The sequence below is a fragment of the Canis lupus genome, chromosome 34, assembly GCF_011100685.1.
Source record: "Canis lupus familiaris isolate Mischka breed German Shepherd chromosome 34, alternate assembly UU_Cfam_GSD_1.0, whole genome shotgun sequence".
NCBI lineage: Eukaryota > Metazoa > Chordata > Mammalia > Carnivora > Canidae > Canis > Canis lupus.
In genome coordinates this window covers 999,403-1,021,133 of record NC_049255.1, presented here as the reverse complement: position 1 = coordinate 1,021,133, position 21,731 = coordinate 999,403, and the positions used below count along the sequence as shown (strand labels likewise).

At 40.0% G+C, this 21,731-nt stretch overlaps 1 protein-coding gene and 1 pseudogene across 1 annotated transcript in view; one reads left to right on the top strand and one right to left on the bottom strand.

Annotated features, from left to right (window-relative positions):
• DNAH5 (dynein axonemal heavy chain 5) overlaps positions 1-21,731 on the bottom strand; it is a 295,211-nt gene that overhangs the window by 178,347 nt on the left and 95,133 nt on the right. Inside the window, exons 12-17 of the mRNA XM_038583304.1 lie at positions 19,934-20,041; positions 14,237-14,322; positions 13,107-13,428; positions 11,786-11,992; positions 5,689-5,860; positions 600-745 (exon numbers count right to left, since the gene is read on the bottom strand). Coding sequence (XP_038439232.1) covers positions 600-745; positions 5,689-5,860; positions 11,786-11,992; positions 13,107-13,428; positions 14,237-14,322; positions 19,934-20,041 — 1,041 coding nt within the window. The remainder of the gene's footprint in view (positions 1-599; positions 746-5,688; positions 5,861-11,785; positions 11,993-13,106; positions 13,429-14,236; positions 14,323-19,933; positions 20,042-21,731) is intronic.
• Positions 1,025-2,437, top strand: LOC606802 (annotated as a pseudogene).

Below are 21,731 nucleotides of genomic sequence, written 5' to 3'. Positions count from 1 at the left end.
GACACAGTTCATGAATCTGAGAAAAGGAAGAAACTGGAATTTCTAAAATGCAGACATTTAATTTTGTTTACCTAATAGTAATTTAATGTAAACTGAAGATTACCCCATATGCAGGAAAGAGTTACAATGACAGGCCTGACTGCTATTCTGCTTGCCAGGTTGGTCTCTGGCTGGTGTCTGGAGGCCTGGATGTCGGGAAGGTTCCCAAGGCTCCCCAGCTGGTCAGACTGGCTCACTGTGTCTATACCGCCTGCACAAACAGTGCGGTTAAAGCTGCATATCTGTCTTCCTTCTGGGTATATGGAATTTGGGTCATTTTAGGCAGAGGGTGCCTCCCTCTCCCTCTGCTCCTCCCCACCTCTTACACTCTCTCTCAAAAAAAAATTAATAAAAGCATCCATTTCCTGGGATCCCTGGGTGGCGCAGCGGTTTGGCGCCTGCCTTTGGCCCAGGGCGCGATCCTGGAGACCTGGGATCGAATCCCACGTCGGGCTCCCGGTGCATGGAGCCTGCTTCTCTCTCTCTCTCTCTCTCTCTGTGTGTGTGTGTGAGTGCCTATCATAAATTTAAAAAAAAAAAAGCATCTATTTCCTAATAACCTTTGTCATTTGAAGGAACTCTGCGCAGGTAAGTGGCTCCTCCTGGGGCAGCTGGCAAAGTGGCGTGCTGCTCATTTCTTCCAGAACAGCATCAATGCGGAACTCCATCAGATCATTGACTCTGTCAAGCAGCAATTCCAGGTCCTCTTTGGAAAAAATAAAAGTGAATGAAAGAGATTAAGCATTTTGTTTTTTTTTTTTAATGCACATGACTGGAGCACCTGGGTGGCAGTTGGTTAAGCCTCCGACTCTTGGTTTTGGCTCAGGTGGTGATCTCAGGGTCATGAGCTGAAGCCTCCTCCAGGCTCTGCTTGAGATTCTCTCTCTCCCTCCCCCACTGCCCCTCCCCACCCCCTGCTCTCATGCATGCTCTCTCTCTCAACTAAATCTCTTTTATAAAAATGCACACAGGTAGCCTCCCCGCCCCTCCCACAGCGCTCGACCCCGGGATCCCCCCGGCTCGCCTGCCCGCCATGGCCCACAAGGAAGCAGCCTTTGATGACGCAGTAGAGGAACGTGTGATCAACGAAGAGTACAAAATATGGAAAAAGAACACCCCTTTTCTTTACGATTTGGTGATGACCCATGCTCTGGAGTGGCCTAGCCTAACTGCACAGTGGCTTCCAGATGTAACCAGACCAGAAGGGAAAGACTTCAGCATTCATCGACTTGTCCTGGGAACACACACGTCGGATGAACAAAACCATCTTGTGATAGCCAGTGTGCAGCTCCTAACGATGATGCTCAGTTTGATGCTTCACACTACGACAGTGAGAAAGGAGAATTTGGAGGTTTTGGCTCAGTTAGTGGAAAAATTGAAATAGAAATCAAAATCAACCATGAAGGAGAAGTGAACCGGGCACGTTATATGCCCCAGAACCCTTGCATCATTGCAAGAAAGACTCCATCCAGTGATGTTCTTGTTTTTGACTATACAAAACATCCTTCCAAACCAGACCTTTCTGGAGAGTGCAACCCAGACTTGCGTCTCCGTGGACATCAGAAGGAAGGCTATGGACTTTCTTGGAACCTAAATCTCAGTGGGCACTTACTTAGTGCTTCAGATGACCACACCATCTGCCTCTGGGACATCAGTGCTGTTCCAAAGGAAGGAAAAGTTGTGGATGCGAAGACCATCTTTACAGGGCATACAGCAGTAGTAGAAGATGTTTCCTGGCATCTGCTTCATGAGTCTCTGTTTGGGTCAGTTGGTGATGATCAGAAACTTATGATCTGGGATACTCGTTCAAACAATACTTCCAAACCAAGCCACTCAGTTGATGCTCACACTGCTGAAGTGAACTGCCTATCTTTCAATCCTTATAGTGAGTTCATTCTTGCCACAGGATCAGCCGACAAGACTGTTGCCTTGTGGGATCTAAGAAATCTGAAACTTAAGTTGCATTCCTTTGAATCACATAAGGATGAAATATTCCAGATTCAGTGGTCTCCTCACAATGAGACTATTTTGGCTTCCAGTGGTACTGATCGCAGACTGAATGTCTGGGATTTAAGTAAAATCGGAGAGGAACAATCCCCAGAAGATGCAGAAGATGGGCCACCAGAATTGTTGTTTATTCACGGTGGTCACATTGCCAAGATATCTGATTTCTCCTGGAATCCCAATGAACCTTGGGTGATTTGTTCTGTATCAGAAGATAATATCATGCAAGTGTGGCAAATGGCAGAGAACATTTATAATGATGAAGACCCTGAAGGAAGCGTGGATCCAGAAGGACAAGGGTCCTAGATATGTCTGCACTTCTTGTGATTTTAGACTCCCCTTTTTTTTTCCTCTCAACCCTGAGATTGATTTAACACTGGTTTTGAGACACAGACTTTGTTTGGCTATCCCTCTGTGATAGGTACCATCAACAATGTTATTAGCCCAAACAGAGGGTGTTTTCTAAATATTAACTGGGGGACTTGATTCACTAAAGCCACAGACTTATATTTAAATTTTCTTCAGGAATTTTCTAGTAACAAAGGTCTAAGTAGCCACAGAAAGGGGAATATTGTGTGTGGTTATTTTTCTTCTTAGGCCATATCCCCAAGTTTTTCAGACTCCTTTAAGTAAAGGCTAAAGTGAGGAAGGAATAGAGCCAAGTGAGGTAGGTGTCTGAGCCATGAAGTATAAATACCACAAGATGTCGTTTTTATTCAGGAAATAGGGGAGATTCAAGTCATATAAATTCCTATTCTAAAAACTTCACACCTGACTTTCCAGGATGCACATTTTCCTATGTAGACCAGTCTCCTCTCAGTTTCTTCAGTTAAGTCAAAACTATGTGTTCCTCTTTCCCCATATATTTTTGCTTGTTAGTGTATTTCTTGAGCTGTTTTCATATTTCTTTCCTTTCTGTGAAATGTTTTTTTTTTTAAAACTTGGGACCACCAAGTTGTAAAGATGTATGTTTTTACCTGACAGTTATACCACAGGTAGACTGTCCAGTTGAGTTGAGAAGAGTGAATTGATAGCTTGTATTTGTTTTTAAAATTAAAATAATCCTGGATAAGAGTTGCTTTTTTTTTTTTTTTTTTTTTAGGAGTTAGTCCTTGACCACTAGTTTGGTACCATCTCTATTTTGGGTGACCTGTTTCACCAGCAGGCCTGTTACTCCCCATGACTAACTGTGTAAGTGCTTATAATGGAATAAATTGCTTTTCTACGTAAAAATAAATAAATAAATAAATAAATAAATAAATAAATAAATAAATATAAATAAATAAAAATGCACACAACTAAACTACAGTAGTGAAACCAGGATTAAAGTCGCTCCAGACTGCTATTTCTCACTAGGTTTTTGCACACACTGTCCTTCCTCTAACTGACTTCCAGCTCTGACTCTCTCCACCTACCTCACTCTGACTCAGACTTAAAGAGCTGGCTTGAATGCAGCTCCTGCAGGATGCTTACTGGGAATCTGCACGTATTTCCAGGGGCCTCCTCCTCCTTCACTGGCACTGACCCCCGAGCATCCTTCCAACACCACATGTACCATACTGCCTACTTGTCATGTGTCTTTTCTCCTTCTGGAATTCCTCTTTGTCATCCTTGCTTCTTCAACACAGCTCTGTGCCTATTCCACAGGAGGTATTCAACAGATATTCTTTTTTTAAGATTTTTTTTCATTTATTTGAGAGTGAGAGAGAGAGAGTGCAAGAGAGAGCATGAGCTGGGCGAGAGGCAGATGGAGAGGGAGAGGCAGACTCCAGCTGAGCAGGGAGCCCGATGCAGAGCTCGATCCCAGAACCCCAAGAGCATGACCTGAGCAGAAGGCAGACAGCATGACCAGCAGAGCCACCCAGGTGCCAGCAGAGCCACCCAGATGCCCCTTCAACAGATATTCTTTTTTAAGATTTTATTTTTAAGTAACCTCCATACCCAATGTGGGGCTCAAACTCAACAACCTCGAGATAAAGAGTCACATGCTCTGCCAACTGAGCCAGCCCAGGCACCCCAACAGATATTATTGATGTGAAATTCCCTCGAGTTTTCTTTTACAGTTACTATTATAAGGTATATTTTTTAAAGTTGTGCTAAAGTAATATTGAACACTAAGTTCCATAGACAGAAAGGTCAATTCTAGAGGAAATTAACACTTTTATATCAAAAGTAGGAATGACGGTTAATAAAGCTCCATCTAAGGAGCTATATTAAGCTGTAATACAGCTTCAACAGATAGAGTGAATTCTTTTTTTTTTCCTGCTATTGCTTTTGTCTGGGGAATGAAATTAAAATTGAATGCAGAGAAGTCCATGCTATATACTCATGATGTATCAAAGATGTTATACACTCCCTTAAATACATACCTTTGCTTTCTAAAGAATAAGGCCCTAAAGGTTTTCAATCATTTCTGAGCTAAAACCAAAATACCAAAAAGTTCTGCCTGGTAACCTTATTTCCTACTAAAAGAGAGCCAATACATTAGTGAGTATACGTGCTGAATATAATTCTTTAGAGTTTCTGAAGGACATCTGTGATCTACCCCCCCCCCCAAGATGTCCATGTCTTACTCTCCTGTGAATGCTACATGATATGGCAAAGGGGACTTTGCATGATCAAGTTAAGGATCTTGAGTTGTAGTAACTGTCCTAAATTATCTAGGTGGGAGTTATCTACACTAGGTGGGGCCAGTGTAGCCATAGGAGTCTTTATAAGAGGGAGGCAGGAAAGTCAGAAGACAATGTGCCTATGGAAGCAGAGAAACAGAGAGAAAGAGATTTAAGAATACTATGCTGCTGGCTTTGAGGACAGAGTGACCATGAGCCAAAGGTTGTATGGGGACTCTGGTTGCCGGAAAGAATTCTCCCCCAGGCCTCCACAAGGAACTATCTCAGCTGATACTTTAATTTTCAACTCCCTAAGAGTCATTTTGGGACTCTTCTCAATCTGACATCAATTGTTTGACATCAATCTCAAATATTTCACTTAAATCACAAAAAGAAAACAGAATCAAAGAACTAAGGAGAGCTTTTTTAGAAATTAGGTCCTGTCTCCACCTAGCATAGTAATAAAACTTCCAAATGTAAACATTCCAATCCTAATATTCTCTAGGGAGAAGAGTACTAAAATCTACCTTGGTAGCCTTCTCATTTGGTTGTGAAAACTCGTACTAAGAAGTTTTGATACCTTTTATAAATACCTCCTTCTAGAATGTTAGCCTCTTTCCTCCTGTTCTGGTTCCCAGGGAGATGTATTTTGGAAAGACTATTGGTTTAGAGGCAAAGGAACTGGGTTCTAAACTCACTCTTTCTGCTTGCATCTCTACCACATTAGAATTCACTCAGAATTTTGGGATCAGTTTTCCAACTTTACCCGACCATCTTATATAAAAAGTCTAGTGTCCAACAATAAGTATAATTTTTAAATGTAGGTTATCTCTGGGGATAAAATTAAAAAGTGAGTATGTATAGTTTCCAGGAAATGAATGAGTTCATGTAGTTTGGTAAAATTTCCTAGGGAACAGCTTATGAACAACACTCCCATTTCATTATTTATATCACAGTATCTAGAAGAAATTATACAATAGACATTAAGAACTCAGCCTTTCAAAATGAGAAATAATAACCATTCAGACAGACTTACTGATCTTTGCAAAAGCATTTTTTAAGTATGTTTCAATGTTCAGTGAAGCCCAAGTGATTGCAGCCAGACCAGGTTGGAGAGCTTCATCCACTTTCGCCAAATGATGGACCATCAGTTGCTCAATGGTGGGAGGCATTTTTGACTTCACTCTCTGATACTCAGCCAGCATCATCTACAATGAAATGGAGGTTAAATGATCAATTAATATTGTACTTTTAATATCTTTTTTTTAATCCAAAAGGTTGACTTTTATTTAGAGTCCAGCTGTAGGGCTCCAATAAGCAGCCTGGCAGGTAAAGTGGCCAAAACAAAACCAGAATAGAGCAGATGAGAAATATCTCCATAAATATAAATTCCTAATCCAATATAAAACAGCTAAAGAAAAGAAAAAACTTAGAGTAGGAGTTTCTCACCCTTTACCCAGTTTAAAAGGGGAGAAGTGTCCTAAGGTCAAGTGACTTTTCTAAACCAAGTTACCAATGCCTTAGCCAATACATCCTGAGGCTCACTCATTCCACTTTGTACACTGGCACCATGCACAGCCTGCTCCTCCAGGCACCTTCTGTGGAACATACTCATCACCCAAAGTACTGGGGTCACCAGAAGTCTGCCTCAACCTATTCCTGAAATCATAGGCTGAGCTTTGATGTAAGACCCAAAGCATACAAGGAATCAGGAACCAGCATTGATGTTAAGTGTCATGGCTTTAGGTACCACCCATACGCCAAAGACAACCAAATTCACGTCTCAGCCCAGATCTCACTCCTAAAGTCTAGATTCATATATGATGAAAGTCTATTAGTTATCGCCAACTGAATATATAAAAGACATTTCAAATTCAGCATATCCAAAACTGAAAGTTTGTTTTTCCCCAAAATCTTCCCTGCTCACAGCATTCTCTATCCCATCCAGTGGTGGCTCCTATCTTGCACACCCACAGGTAATCCATCAGGATATCTTGTTTGCTCCATATTCAAAAGATCTGTATCTCACCTCCTTACCATATGCACTGCTCCCACCATTGCTGACTTTCCTCTAAATTATTGTAATGGTCTACCATTGTCTCCCTGCTACCACTAACGCCTCCTACAGTCCATGTTCATTTAGCAGCAAAGGAGATCATTTCAAAATGTAAATCAGATTATTTAACTCTTCTGCTTACATGGCCACATGCATTCCCATCTCATGTAGGGCTATAATTTCTTATGTGAGTCCGCAAAGATCTACCCAGGCTGGTCCCCATTACTTCTCTGATCTTATCTGTAATCATTCTTCTCATCTCTTACCTACTCCTGCCCTACTACCTTCCTTACTGGCCCCCAGCCTCAGGGCCCTTGCATTCCCTTCAAATAATTACTCAAATTCCATCTTCTCAATTAGGCCAATTCTGAATGCCTATTTAAATTTATAAACCGTCACCAAAAACCACTAACACACTCTATCCTCTTTGTTCTGCTCTATTTTTTCCATATGCCTATCACTTTCTAATAGACTATGTAACTATGTTCATTATTTGCTGTCTTACCCAACTAGAATAAAAGGACAAGAGTTTCTATAAAAACAAGAATTTTGTCTGCTTTGTTCAATGCACCTGAAACAGTGCCTGGTATGTAGGAGATGATCAATCAATATTTCCCTAATATATTAATTAGCTGTTATCAGGAGCATTTGTGATTAGAAACTCATAGATTCGGGATCCCTGGGTGGCGCAGCGGTTTAGCGCCTGCCTTTGGCCCAGGGCGTGATCCTGGAGACCCGGGATCGAATCCCACATCGGGCTCCCGGTGCATGGAGCCTGCTTCTCCCTCTGCCTGTGTCTCTGCCTCTCTGTGTGTGTGTGACTATCATAAATAAATAAAAATTAAAAAAAAAGAAACTCATAGATTCTGCTCCTATATGGAAATTCACTTGTTGTATAATATTGAACTGTGTCAGTATTTTGTTCGTATGTTACCATTTTATTTTTTTTTAAGATTTATTTATTTATTCATGATAGACAAAGAGAGAGAGAGAGGCAGAGACACAGGCAGAGGGAGAAGCAGGCTCCATGCCGGGAGCCCGACACGGGACTCGATCCCGGGACTCCAGGATCGCGCCCTGGGCCAAAGGCAGGCGCTAAACCGCTGAGCCACCCAGGGATCCCCCATATGTTACCATTTTAAATAAGACTAAAAGCACTTCCAGCCTTTTTTGGTAATGTTAGTATTAACAATAATTAATTATAAGAAAGTAACTTTAACATGCTTCTCAAAGACTATTGTTTTTAGGTCCGTATTTGTAATGTGCATGTTGATATTACTTTGTCATTAAATCAATGTTTGCCCAAATGTTCTCCCTGAAATACTAGCCCTAAAAGATTTTTTTTAAAGATTTTGTGCATTTATTCATGAGAAACACAGAGAGGGAGAGAGGCAGGGACACAGGCAGAGGGAGAAGCAGGCTCCATGCAGGGAGCCCAACGCAGTACTCATCCCAGGACTCCAGGACCACACCCTGGGCCGAAGGCAAGCACCAAACCACTGAGCCACCAAGGGATCCCCGCCCTAAAAGATTCTATAGGAAAAATGATCCCTGGACAGATAAGTTTGGAAAACACTGTATACACTATCTTCCCTCTTGTACAATCACAATCAATATTAATGATTCTGAGAAAACTGTAAGAAGGAAGTAAGAAGCCCAACGGACTTCTGTGAATTTTGTTAAACCCAACACTTCCCAAATGGACCACATAATCCTTTCTTCATATAACAAAAACCTTCCCATGATTTCTCTATATTCTTTCAATTTCCATGAAAGCCACTTCAGGAAAGCCTATGTTGGAGTGGTTCTATTAGTGGCTACCTACACATTTGCTGACGCATTTGTCCACAGCTTATCTTTTTTCAATGTCCATCACTTATTCTATCTGGGAAGCAAATCAGCAGGCCTTCTACTTCTCCCCTTAATCCATTAACCCCATGAGATATTGCTCATTTTATAGATAAGAAACTGAGGCTCAGAAGGGTAAAATAATTTGCACAATGATAATGGTTTATATCCAGATCAAATTGGACATAGAATCTATACTCCTATTAGTCTACGCGGGCTCATTTCTTTTTGAACTATATTCCAAGGAAAAGATGAAGAAACCAATCTCTCATCTACTTTAGTGTATCTGTGGAAGCCTAAGAGCTCTGTTAAATATTCAGCACAGTGGGATGTCTGGGTGACTCAGTGGTTGAGCATCTGCCTTTCACTCAGGTAGTGATTCCAGGGTCCTGGGATCGAGTCCTGCATTGGACTCCCTGTAGGAGCCTGCTTCTTCCTCTGCCTTTCTCTGTGTCTCTCATGAATAAATAAATAAAATCTTTTAAAAAAATATTCAGCACAGTAACTCTGGAACATTGGAGATGGTCCCCCAAACCTGCCAAAAGATCTGCTGTTACCAGCTACTCGTGTTGGGTAGGGACCTTTTTCACTCTTTCAACCTCCAAGATATAATAAATGTCAACCAGATGACAATTTACTTGCTAGAATTGTCATTTATAACTGCAGTGGTTTTAAAACATTTTTTGACCCGCCTTCCTCCATGGTATAGGATCTATGTCCTCTCTCCTTGAATCTGGGTGGACTTATGGAAACCAACTAATTACAACAGAAGTGATGCTAAGACATATGAAGCTATCCTAAAAGCCATGCAACTTCCTATGTATTCACTGTAATGTACCCTCTTAGACTGAATTCCCATACAATAAATTCTACTACCCTGAGGCCTCCATACTGAAAGACCACACATAGATGCTCTAGTCTTTAATCCCATCTGAGTGAAACTTCTGGCTATACCTATCAAACACCCAGACAAGAGAATGAAATCACTTTGGACCTTCCAGAACCAACATCTGCAAGCAAATCTAAATGACCTTAGTCAATACCACAAGGAACAGAAGAATCACCTAGCCAAGGCTTGCTTAAACTCTATACCCACAAAATCATGAGATATAAGAAATAATTGTTCTAAGCCACTACATTTTGAGGCTGGTTGTTACCATCCAACAGATAACTAAAATTATAAATAATAAATAAATAATAAATCTGTGGACAAAATTATATTCTGATAAATATTATTTCTTAGTAAAAACGCTATTTTCTTTGCAAATATGTAAATTGACTACGTGGTTTCCCTAATAGGCAAGAAAGTCTAAAAAGAAATCCTAACATGCTGACCAGTATTTGATGGGTCTACATTTGAGGAATGTCAATCCACTGGCAACATTAGCTTTTTAATATAACATAAAAGAGTAGAAAACAGTAGACTACAAGTCTGGGCTCAGGTCCTACTTCTGCTACTTACTAGATATAAAACCTTGGCTAAGTCATTTAACTTCTCTGAACAATGGTTTTGTCATAAGATAATATAATAGGATTCTATCCCCATTATGTAACATGGTTGTGAAAAAGATCACGTGGAATAATGAACAAGAAAATGGTTAAAATGTAAGGCATTACACAAAGGCATGGCTTTATTGGCCTTATCCTATGACATTAGCCACTATAAAATTGTAACAAGGGTTTCCATGTTGTCAAATATCATGGCTGCATCTCTGCACTCATCTTGCACATCCTTCGAGTTGCATTTGTCACTGGTGATCACTCCCTCCCACACAACAATTTCCTTACGCTTTCCTCCCACCTCAATGACCAATCATTAATTTTATTTGCATACGCGTCCTCCTTTATCAGACCTGTTAATACTGGGGCAACCCAGAGCTTAGCCTAGGCCCACTACTCTATCTTTATTCTCTTCCTTGGAGATCTCACCAAGGACAATGACTTTAAATACCAACTATGTTTCAGTTTTGTTTGTTTTAGTAATCTCTACACCCAATGTGGGGCTCAAACTCATGATCCCAATATCAAGAATTGCATGATCATGGGGCACCTAAGTGGCTTAGTCAGTTGAGCATCCAACTTCTGGTTTGAGTCAGGTCCTGATCTCATGAGTCCTGGATCTGGTCCTGCATCCAGCCCTGTGCTTAGTGGGATTTTCTCTCAACATCAGCAGCTTCCTCTTCTTGTGATCTCTCTCTCTCTCTCTCAAATAAATAAATAATTTTTAAAAAATAGTTGTAAATAAATAAATAAATAGTTGCATGTTCTTCTGACTGAGCCAGCCAAGTGCCCCTCAATACCAACTATATTTTTAGAACTCTCAAATCTATGCCTTCCACTTTGACTTTTCCACTTAACTCTTTCATGGATAACACCTTCATTTAGATATCTAAAAGTCACCTTACACTTCAGATGGAAATTATTGATTCCCTCCTGTCCTCCAAAATATACTAGATCCAGTCTGTAAATGGAACTTTCATTCTGGGCCACTGCATGTTACTGAGCAAGTGGACAGAAAATGACCTATGGAGTGATACACAATTGCGCTACTTTAGTAAATCCAAAATTCAGTTTGAGTCACTCACGTCAAACACAAAGAAATCATCCTTGAGTTCCCTCAGAACCTGCCTATTAACATTCTTCTCTAATCCACTGATCTACTACTTAGCTGCCATCCTACTTCAAGCCACCATTATCTCCAACCTCAACCAGTACACCTTGCACGTTGCCTTCACACGGACACTCTGATCTCCCTAAAATCTATTCTCTACCCAGCAGCAAGAACAATTTTTATTATTAAAAAAAAATCATGCCAGGGCACCTGGGGTAGCTCAATGACTGAGTGTCTGCCTTCAGCTCAGGTCGTGATCCCAAGGTACTGAGATCGAATCTTAGATTAGGCTCCCCACCAGGGGCTTGCTTCTCCTTCTGCCTAGGTCTCTGCTTCTCTCTGTGACTCTCATGAATAAATAAATAAAATCTTTTTTTAAAAATCATGCCTTTTTCTCCTGCTCCAATTCCTACAGTGGCTTCCTGGTGCATTCAAACCTGTTCCTAGGTTTACGAGATCAGTGATGACCTAGCCTTTGCCAACCCTACAGTCTCATTCCTTCTCAATCTCCACTCCAGTCATTCTGGGTACTTGCTACCCCTCAACAGTGACATACCACCAGATTTTTTTAATAGAAACTGGGGCTAGCCAGAAAAGGGGAAAATTAAAGGACCATACCTTCACATTACTGAAGTTCTTTTTGTATACATCCCGTTTCTGGAACAGGGCAGCTGCAAATGGTGAAACTTCTAGCCCCATCTGTGACATGCACTCTGTTTCTCTAAATAAGGTTAATATCTGAGGATCAAAATTTACAAACAATTCCCCCATGCATGGAGACTTCACCAATAAAGATGCCTCAAGTCCTATGTGAATTTCTTCAATCTGTGTGAAGAGATCAACATTTTTACTAGTAGAAAATTCAATGCCTCCGTAGGGTATCTAGCTCAGTCATTTCTGGGAATGACAATCAGGAAGTATTTGAGGATTTGAGCTTCTCAAATTAAAGACAACATTCTTCTTCTAAGATCACTTTCAGAAAACGGCCTTCGGGGTCTCAGCAGTGATGCAATGCAGTTGTGACTCACACCTGACAGATACGGGGACACTGCAATAGTGGTGGCTTCTCAAAAGCCATTTAGCTCTCCAAAACCTTCATGCCTACTCCATTATTTTTCCTAATAAAAGTTTCATAAAATCTATTAAACTCAGTTTTCAGTTATTTAGAAAAACAATGAATACCAGTATGGAGACATCTCTATTATTGGCTCAGGCACCAAAAGCTGAACCAGGAAAATGAGATTTCATTTTAGAGGCCCTGTATCGCTGAATTTTATCCTCCAAAATACTTCCTGCCAATCTATAAAAAGATACAAGCATTGGTAGGGTATGAAATACAATTCGATGAACATAGTATAACCAAAGAAAATTTGTTTAACAGAGACATACTAGTATTTACTGACACATTACAGAACTTAATGGATAGAAAAAAGACAGAAATCCTAATCAATGAGGTAAAAGAATCAATAAACTGTATCCTCTTTCTCCCTTGGGAGTCTGTAAATTAAACAAAAATGAGTTTCTGTTAACTGGCTTATAATTTTTTTAAATTAATCATTTTTCTTCATGGATATATCATATTCTTTGACTGGTTACCTATATTCAACCAAACCTGTCCTATGAAATACCCACAAATCCAACTTTCTACAGGAATAAAACTGTCTAATGCTAGCAGAGGGTTTCCCACTGAGTTGACAATGAAGACATCTTTGAAGAGCACATATGGGGATCCCTGGATGGCGCAGTGGTTTGGCGCCTGCCTTTGGCCCAGGGCGCGATCCTGGAGACCCAGGATGGAATCCCACGTCGGGCTCCTGGTGCATGGAGCCTGCTTCTCCCTCTGCCTGTGTCTCTGCCTCTCTCTCTCTCTCTCTCTCTGTGACTATCATAAATAAAAAAAAATAAAAAAATAATGAAGAGCACATATGGAGAGACTCACTTGTTCAAGCCACGCCCTGTGGTAGAGAACCTCAAACTCCAGGAGGACTTTGGCCACCCTGTTGTAATTGCGAATCACAGGCTTGGCTTCAGCCGTCTGTAGCACAGTTGGGTGCTGCTGGAAAAGCTGCATTGGTTGCTGAATCCTGTGGAAGAGCTGACGAGCCCACAGAATCTTCCCAGCAATGGGAGGCTGATCTCGAGCCAAAGGAGGATCGCATTTCTGCTTTGTATACAGCTTGGAGATCATATCAATGTCAGCCCCATAGTTTGCAAGAATATGCCGATATTTGTCATCGATACCAAGATTAGGTATATTCAATCTGATTTAAAAAAAAAGTGAATGGTTTGAATTAATAAGAAGATACCTAGCAAGCTCCTTTATTAAGATTTATTTTAAAACATACAGTAATGGAGGGGAGCCTGGGTGGCTCAGTTGGTTGGTTAAGTACTGACTCTTGGTTTTGGCTCAGGTCATGATCTCAAGGTCATGAGATCAAGTCCTGCATCAGGCTCCATGCTCAGCATGGAGTCTGCTTGTCCCTCTCCCTCTGTTCCTCCCCTACCTCTCAATCTCTCTCTCTCTATCTCTCTCTTAAATAAATAAAATATTTTTTAAAAATACGGTAATGGAAAAGAATGAGATATTTGGCATTTAAAAAAAAACAAAATAGTATCAATCCATCCACTGTACCTCAATAAAGTGTTTTAAAAAATAGTATCATGGTGCCTGGCTGGCTCAGTCAGTAGAGTATGCAACTCTTGATATCAGGGTCATGAGTTCAAGCCCCATGTTGGCCATTGAGCTTATTTAAAAAAAAAAAAAAAATAGTATCAATCCTTAAAATCTAGGCAAAATCATTAACCTGGTATGAATTTTTTCAAATTACTTAAACATTAAGTAATATTATGATAGGCAGCTACAAGGTACTTCAAAGCTAACAGGCAATGAAACAAACTCCTAATCATCTGAAAAACTTAAAAACAGAGACTCTGTTATGCAGAATTACAAGAAAGGATTTTCTTTCCATTAGAATATGAAATAATAATTAACAATAATAAAGTAAGCTAAACTATGTTCATATGGCCCCAGTTTTAGAAGTTAGAACAGAATTTGTTTCAAATTTTTACCTTTCAAATTTCTTTAACATCCTTAGAGCTTGATTTGTGTTTTGAATCCTTTCAAATGTAACATCCATGAACTTCTGCAACTCATTCTAAAATAGAATGAAATCTAATTGTAAACAATGAATTCAGATTGAGAAAAGTCCCATTCTTAAAAAAATTTTAGGGTATACATTTTTTTATCAAAGTACAATTGACATACAATGTCACTTAGTTTCAGGTACAACACATTGATTTGACAATTCTACACATTACTCAGTGCTCAGCACATAAGTGTAGTCACGACAGCTGTCACCATAAACTATTATAATATTATTGAGGAAGAAGTCCTATTGAGCAGCAAGACAAAAGAGCCCCCCATTCTCTATGAACACATATAATATAACAGAAAATATAACAGAAAACTTAATATTCACCCAAGCTTGAAATATAAATGCCCAGAAGCCAGAAGAAAGAGGGACTTGAAAGCCAGAGCAGTCACAGGAGTTGGCACCTTGGCAGGCTCCATGGGTTTGGGTCAGATAAAGGGCCAGGGGGTTAGCATTGGAGTTTTATCACAACGTGGGTAGAGAAGCTGTGAGGTCCTAATACTCTCAACAGAGTATTTGCAGAGAGCCGTTGCCCTTGAAATGCAGCCCAGTCCAAGCAGTGATTGTGTCCACAAGATGGGGAAAGCAGCAGTAGGGCTTGCCATCTGCCTAGAGACATGAAGGGATGATACCGGCTGCCTCAATCGTGATCCCACACTTCCCCTGTAAAGGTCCATGCAGCAACTATTTTCAGCTTTGTGGAGCAGCTTTCACAACTACTCATTCACCACTATGTGCAGAGGCAGCCATAGATAAGCTATAAACAAAGAGGCAGGGCAGGATTTGGCCTTTGGGCATAGTTTGCTGACCCCTGCCCTAAAGCAAATGAAATCCTATGTCTGTGCCACACCTACAGGAGCGGTCTGAGTTTAGACTACACATGAGATGAGAGGGTCTAACCTAAGAAATTAAGATAACAGCTAGTCTGGAATGGCAAAACCACTGGGGTCCCAGCAGGAGGAATGCAAAGCCACTCTACAGAAACATGTCCAGAGCCCATGGCTGTAAGACCACTACAGAAAAATAAATTAGTAAATAACTCCTGAGAATTTCAAAAGGAGTGACTTAAACATCAAAGTTTTAAGAAATATCTTTCATAAAGCTGTCAAATCTACTTTCCAAAATGATCTTCATTATGGTTGTCCTGCAAACCTCACATATCTTACACTATTGTACAAATCTGCCCCCTCAAAAAAAATTACACCAAAAAATAAAGCATGTGATTTATTCTTTATTCACTGTGAGATTTGGTACAGTTGTCACTAAAATCTAAATTGAGTTAATCAAAGACATAAAAATTGTTACATTATTTTCTGTCTTATATTCAAGATAAAGTTCCAATCAATCCTTTTTTTCTCAATTTTACCAGACCAAAGTTTTGAGCCTCTACAACTAAAGGGGTCATTAACTTACATTGTGATAAAACTGGGAAGCCAGTTGCACATGCAGTAAGAATAATACCAAGATCAGCTTGATTGTACACAAGTAACTTGACAAGACAACCAGTTGGAAATATCCAGGACACACTGGAAACACTCAACACTTGAAGAGACACTGCTACCTGGGGGCAAATAGGAATGCTCTCTGCCCCACTCAGCAAAACCTCAAAGTTGAAGGATCACTACACTTACGGCAACGTATTCTTGTTCTCAATACTTGTCGTTATTCCCACTACAACTATATATGAATACTCTTTATATACTATATATATAATTTATATATATATATATATTATATATATAATTTATATGATAGATAGATAGATAGATAGATAGATAGATAGATAGATAGATAGATGTTACTTCTGCAAAGCCACATGCTAGGATTGAAAAACTGTCCCGCACTAAAGAACAGTACGGCTAGCCTACCTAAATAAACACTCAAATGTTGTCAGTATGTGAACAACAACAAGAAACTTGTATAAACCATGCACAACTAGACAACAATGCTTTGCAATGCTTACATTCCCTCCCTCAAACTTCAAACAGTAGCAACTTTACTGAGCCCTAATACCTGTACGAGGTTTTCCTTGCTTTTCTACCCTGTGGCTTCACAAAGGCCTGTGCTAAATTCTGTATGAATATCTAAGAACTTATATTCATCTTCTTTTCCCTTCCTTGGGCCATTGTTATAGTCTTGTAGAGTCTGGCCAATGGAATCTTCATACTAGTCCTCTTATTAGTCCTGGGCTCTCAAGTTCTACTCAATTTTTTCTTATCTCAGCTTGGCATCTCAACAACTTGTCCTTTACTAAATACTGCCTCACTCTGCCTGCTGGAATCAGTATCCTTCTAGACTTCCACTGCTCCCCTGGTTCCAAGGCATTCCCTCTCTTGGACCAGTGAGCACTAGCACAAACTCACCCTGGATAAGATTCCAGGCTCTGAGCACTGGACACAACCTTGATCCAAGGCACTCATGTACCACCATCTCTCCATGCCCTCCAGTCCTTATCTTGAAGACACCACAGTTTCTGGTCCCCTCCTTCCCTTCTCTCCAAGGTTCATCACTCCAACTCCCAACTCCAACAAGAGGTGTGGAGAGGTCAGTATTTTCCCCCTGATTTTATAGAAACAAGGACTGAATTCATGAGAGTAGGTAAGTAATTTAAAGTAATTTAAAGGAGAAAGGGGCTGGATAAAGAAAGAGAATGGAGGGGCGCTTGGCTGGCTCAGTCGGTAGAGTATGTGATTTTTGATCTCAGAGTTGTGAGTTCGAGCCCTGTACTGGGTGTAGAGATTACTTAAAAATAAGAATTTTTAAAAAGAAAGGCGCCTAGGTGGCTCAGTTAAGCAGCCAACCCTTGATTTCAGCACAGGGCATGATCTCAGGGTCGTGAGATTGAGCCCTGCATTGGACTCCATGCTCAATGGGGAGTATGCTTCTCTCTCTTCCTTTCCCTCTGCCCCTCCCCAACACTTGTGTGTGCACTCTTTCTCTCTAAAATAAATGAATAAATCCTTTTTTAAAAAAGGGAGGGGGCGTCTGGGTGGCTCAATCAGGTAAGTGTCTGCCTTCAGCTCAAGTTGTGATTTCCAGATCTGGGGATTGAGCTGCACATCTGGCTTCCTGCTCAGTCTGCTTCTCTCTCTCCCTCTCCCTCTACCCCACTTCTCATTCTCTCTCTCTCTCTCTCTCTCTCAAAAAATAAATAAAATCTAAAAAGAGAGAGAGAGAGAATGTTGAAAGGGACAAAGAAGTCAAAGAAAAAGCAATCTTCCAACCAGAGACAAGTAGACCACGTTTGAGGTATAAGACGAGATAAACAATATGTTGAATTTAAAAAAAAAAAAAAAAAAGATTAGTGCAAATAGGGTAAGTATCTACAACTAATGTTTTAAAATCAGACTGAAGGGCATTTATAAAATTATATTCTTGGTATTATACAAAGTGGGCACAGTCTTTTTTTTTTTTATTGGAGTTCAATTTGTCAACATATAACATAACACCCAGTGCTCATCCCGTCAAGTGCCCCCCTCAGTGCCCATCACCCAGTCACCCCAACCCCCCACAAACTTCCCTTTCCACCATCCCTTGTTCGTTTCTCAGAGTTAGGAGTCTCTCATGTTCTGTCACCCTCCAAAGTGGGCACAGTCTTGACAAGGTCTCCCCATTCCTCTTGCATCCCCCATCTATGTACTTCGACAACATATTGTTATAGCAACAGGTGTAGCCTCCTCTCTGAAGCCTTTGCTAATGCCAGCCAAGCAGAAGGTAGGGTTGTTCTCCTAGGCTCACATCATACCCTCATGGGCTCCTGCAATTATGTCCTGTATTACTGGCCTGTCCTCCCTGTAAGTATCCTTAGGACTTCTTTGGAATATGTCCCTTTATCTTTGAATCCTCACTTCCAGGCATAAGATCAGAATATTATACTGTTATAGTTGGTCATTTTAGCCACTACTTTCCTTTTTTTTTTAAATGATGTACTCATTATTCTAACATGTATGTATTTGTATTTTAATCATATCACATGTCTATCTCTGTGAGCTCTGAGGGCAAATCTAGATGATTTATTTCTGTATTTATAACACACAGCATAAAGGTGTTCCCCATCTACCTCTATCCCACACACAGCTACTAAAGTACCATGTGACCTGGAGCTTTTGGGAAACACAGAGGGAGCAGAGAATCAGGACTACCACTGCCCATCAGTTTCCAAAAAGAGATCAAGATCCACCATCCTTATGTCTGAATCACCCCAAAAAAAAGTCACTGCATAAATTATCATAGGCACTACACTTTCCCATCAACTGAAACATGTCTCCTAGCATAATAGTTAAAAACTTGAATCCTAGGGCCAGTCTGCCTGTATTTAATCCTGACTCTACCAATTGTTATCCCTGTGACTTTGGGCAAGTCATGTAACCTCTCTGTGCCTTTTCTTCCTCTGCAAAAGAGGGTAATAACAGCACCCACTTTACAAAATGATTGTGATTACTAAGTGGTTAATACCCATAAAGTGCTTAGGATAGTAACATACAGAATTAGCTAATTTTATTGTGATTCCTTTTATCACTGAACTCACTCCCTCAGAGCTCTTTATCCTTGAAGTATAGAAATTTACTTCAAATCAAATATTTTGGAAAAGAAGTAACAAAATGGTCATTTTCCTTTTATAATCAGAAGAGCATAGGATGAAAAAGTCTGCATATGAACTACGGTACACACTTATGAGGTCATTCCCTCCCTTACTCTCCCTGATTCTCCTCCTCCTCTTAATGACAAACATCCCCAACCTCCCTCCAACAGAGGTCCCAACCCCACCACATAACCCACAGGTCACAGGCCCAGGGCTAGACACTCCACTAACTAGCCAACCCAACCCTTTCCTTATGGATTTGAAGCTGAAGTTAGTCCTAATATACGTTCTCAGAAGTTGCTAATGGCCACTCATTGCCCAATGGACTGGAAGTCAAGATGGCTGGTCTGCAGTGAGTGGGGGTGGGGGACTAGGGCAGAAAGAAAAGAGAGCCTACAGACCAAGAAGGACCCGAATGCTGAATGGGCCCTGATATCACTGTTTCTAAGGCCAGCTGCAACCCTGCCTTTGCAATCTGCCAGACAGTTGGTCATAATCATTGCTATAAAGTAACAATGGGCCACCTGGGTGGCTCAGTGGTTGAGTGTGTGCCTTCCGCTCAGGGCATGATCCCAGGGTCCGTCCTGGGACTGAGTCCCACATTGGGCTCCCTGCGTGGAGCCTGCTTAGGTCTCTGATGTGTCTCTGCCTCTCTCTCTGTGTCTCTCATGAATAAATAAATAAAATCTTTTAATAAATAAAGTAACAAACAAATGGGAGCAAATTTCTATATTCTAATAACCCCACATTTCAACAGAAAATGAAAGTTAATTTTCTAAGAACTAAGATGGAAGACATGCAGAAGTCTGTGATTACAGATCATTATCCAAAGCTGTATTTATGACCCTTTAATCCATAAAAAAGAGCCTTCAATTATTTATGTGAAATCACAAAATGCAGGCTGCATTATGATCGGGTCACCTTTGTGATGAAGATGCCTCTCCCTTCTGAATGGTTAATGATTAGCAGCATTATACAGAATGGAAAAAATAAACACACAACTGTCAACAGGAATTTTATTATATGACTTACGTGAAGGTCACAAGTCTGCTTGCAAAACTCTTCATAATCCTGGTCAAAATCCATTTTCCGCTGGTCTAAGAAATTATATTCCTTTTTCTTTATGGTGGCAACCATACTCTAAAATGTTATGAAAGATGTAAGACAATATTTAAATATTCTTGCATTACTTTATTAAATATGATCTTTAAATGTAAAACCTGTATAATCATTCCCCAAAAATCAACTTAAAAGGAGCTTTATTTAATTATTCACATTGCTTAATGTTTATCAGAGGCAATATAATGTTGCCTACTGCATTCAGAGAAATCATTTAGAAAGCATTTTCATGAGGTTTTACATATTCCTAAAGAAAAATGTAAAATAAAACCAAATCTGAAAAGTAGGAGATTTTCTTTAAAATTTTTTACTAATGACATTATATATATATATATATATGATATATATATATATATATAAGCCTAGAGTAGCATTTACTAGAACATTTTTCATTGAAAAGTTTGAGTCTTCTCAGAAAATAAATAACACTAACAGAACCCAAACAGCCTGGGAAGAAAATAGTTGCAATATCTGGAGATAAAAAACTATCTTCCAGGCCTTGCATGTCTTAAATAAAACATCAAACCACAATCTGCCATTTCAAGAATCTCCAGAATTAACTGCTTCCTCCCACCCTGCAAAGCCACAGTCTATAACTAAAAAGTACAAATCAGGCAATTCGTCTCCTTGAGAATACTATTATCCTACGTTTTGTTTGCTCAGAAAATGAGCTATCATGCTCTATGATCATTCTTAACCAGTACTAAGCCATTCTCAAACTCAGGTGCCCACATTGTTGACACAGGCATATAATTTTTATGAAGAAAGTTGAGCCTCCTTCCATCATCTCTTCTTCAAAGTCATTTCCATTTAAACATCATTTCAAATCTCTCAATAGACAAAATTGTGTAAACTGCATAACTTCCTGAATCAAGTTTACTAATTACATTTAGTGCTGTATAACTACAAAATTAGTTCTATGTAGACACTGTAGCCATATAATGCCACCCATCATGTTATGTGCAATTTATAAAAGAGGCACAGAAAAGCTGCATTCCTACACCTTCGTGTGGCAAAAAAAAGATTTGGGGCCTTTGGAAAATTCAACTCTATGATTGGATTCAAAGGTCACTTAAGAATATCAAGTTAATAAACTAATTAATCATGACATTAAATCAACTAATCAAACTTGATCTAGTAAATCATTTACTTGACAGATATTTATTGCACACCCATTATATGCTAGTGAACCCTGAAGACACAGAAAGAAATGGAGCAGATGTCCCTGCCCTCAGACAACTTCCATGCTCGATAGGGGAGAGGGGTCAGAATCTATGTAGAGCACAAATAAATGAACAGTGATAAAATGAGCAATGTGACATACAATGGTTGAGAGGAACAGAGGTCAAGGAAAACCTAATTGAAAGGGTCATTTAAATGAAGTTCTGGAAGCCAAGAAGGAATAACCATGTGATAACACAGAAACAGAACTTTCTAGGAAAAAAAGCTCTATAAGCCCTAAGGTGGACTGAACTGAACTGACCTGTGCCTGAAGAACATCAAAGGACAGACACGAGAGGCAGGCAAGGAGGTGGGAGGGGTGGACAGGACCTTGATAGCTATGCCAGGAGCCTGAGTTTCATCTCCACGGTCACCATTTTGAATTTCTAACATTGGTACTAACACAAAAATCTCACTTGACGCTTTCATGCACCATCCACATTTTATTTCACTACCCTCTAGTAAATCTGTTTTATTCCTTATTTCACTT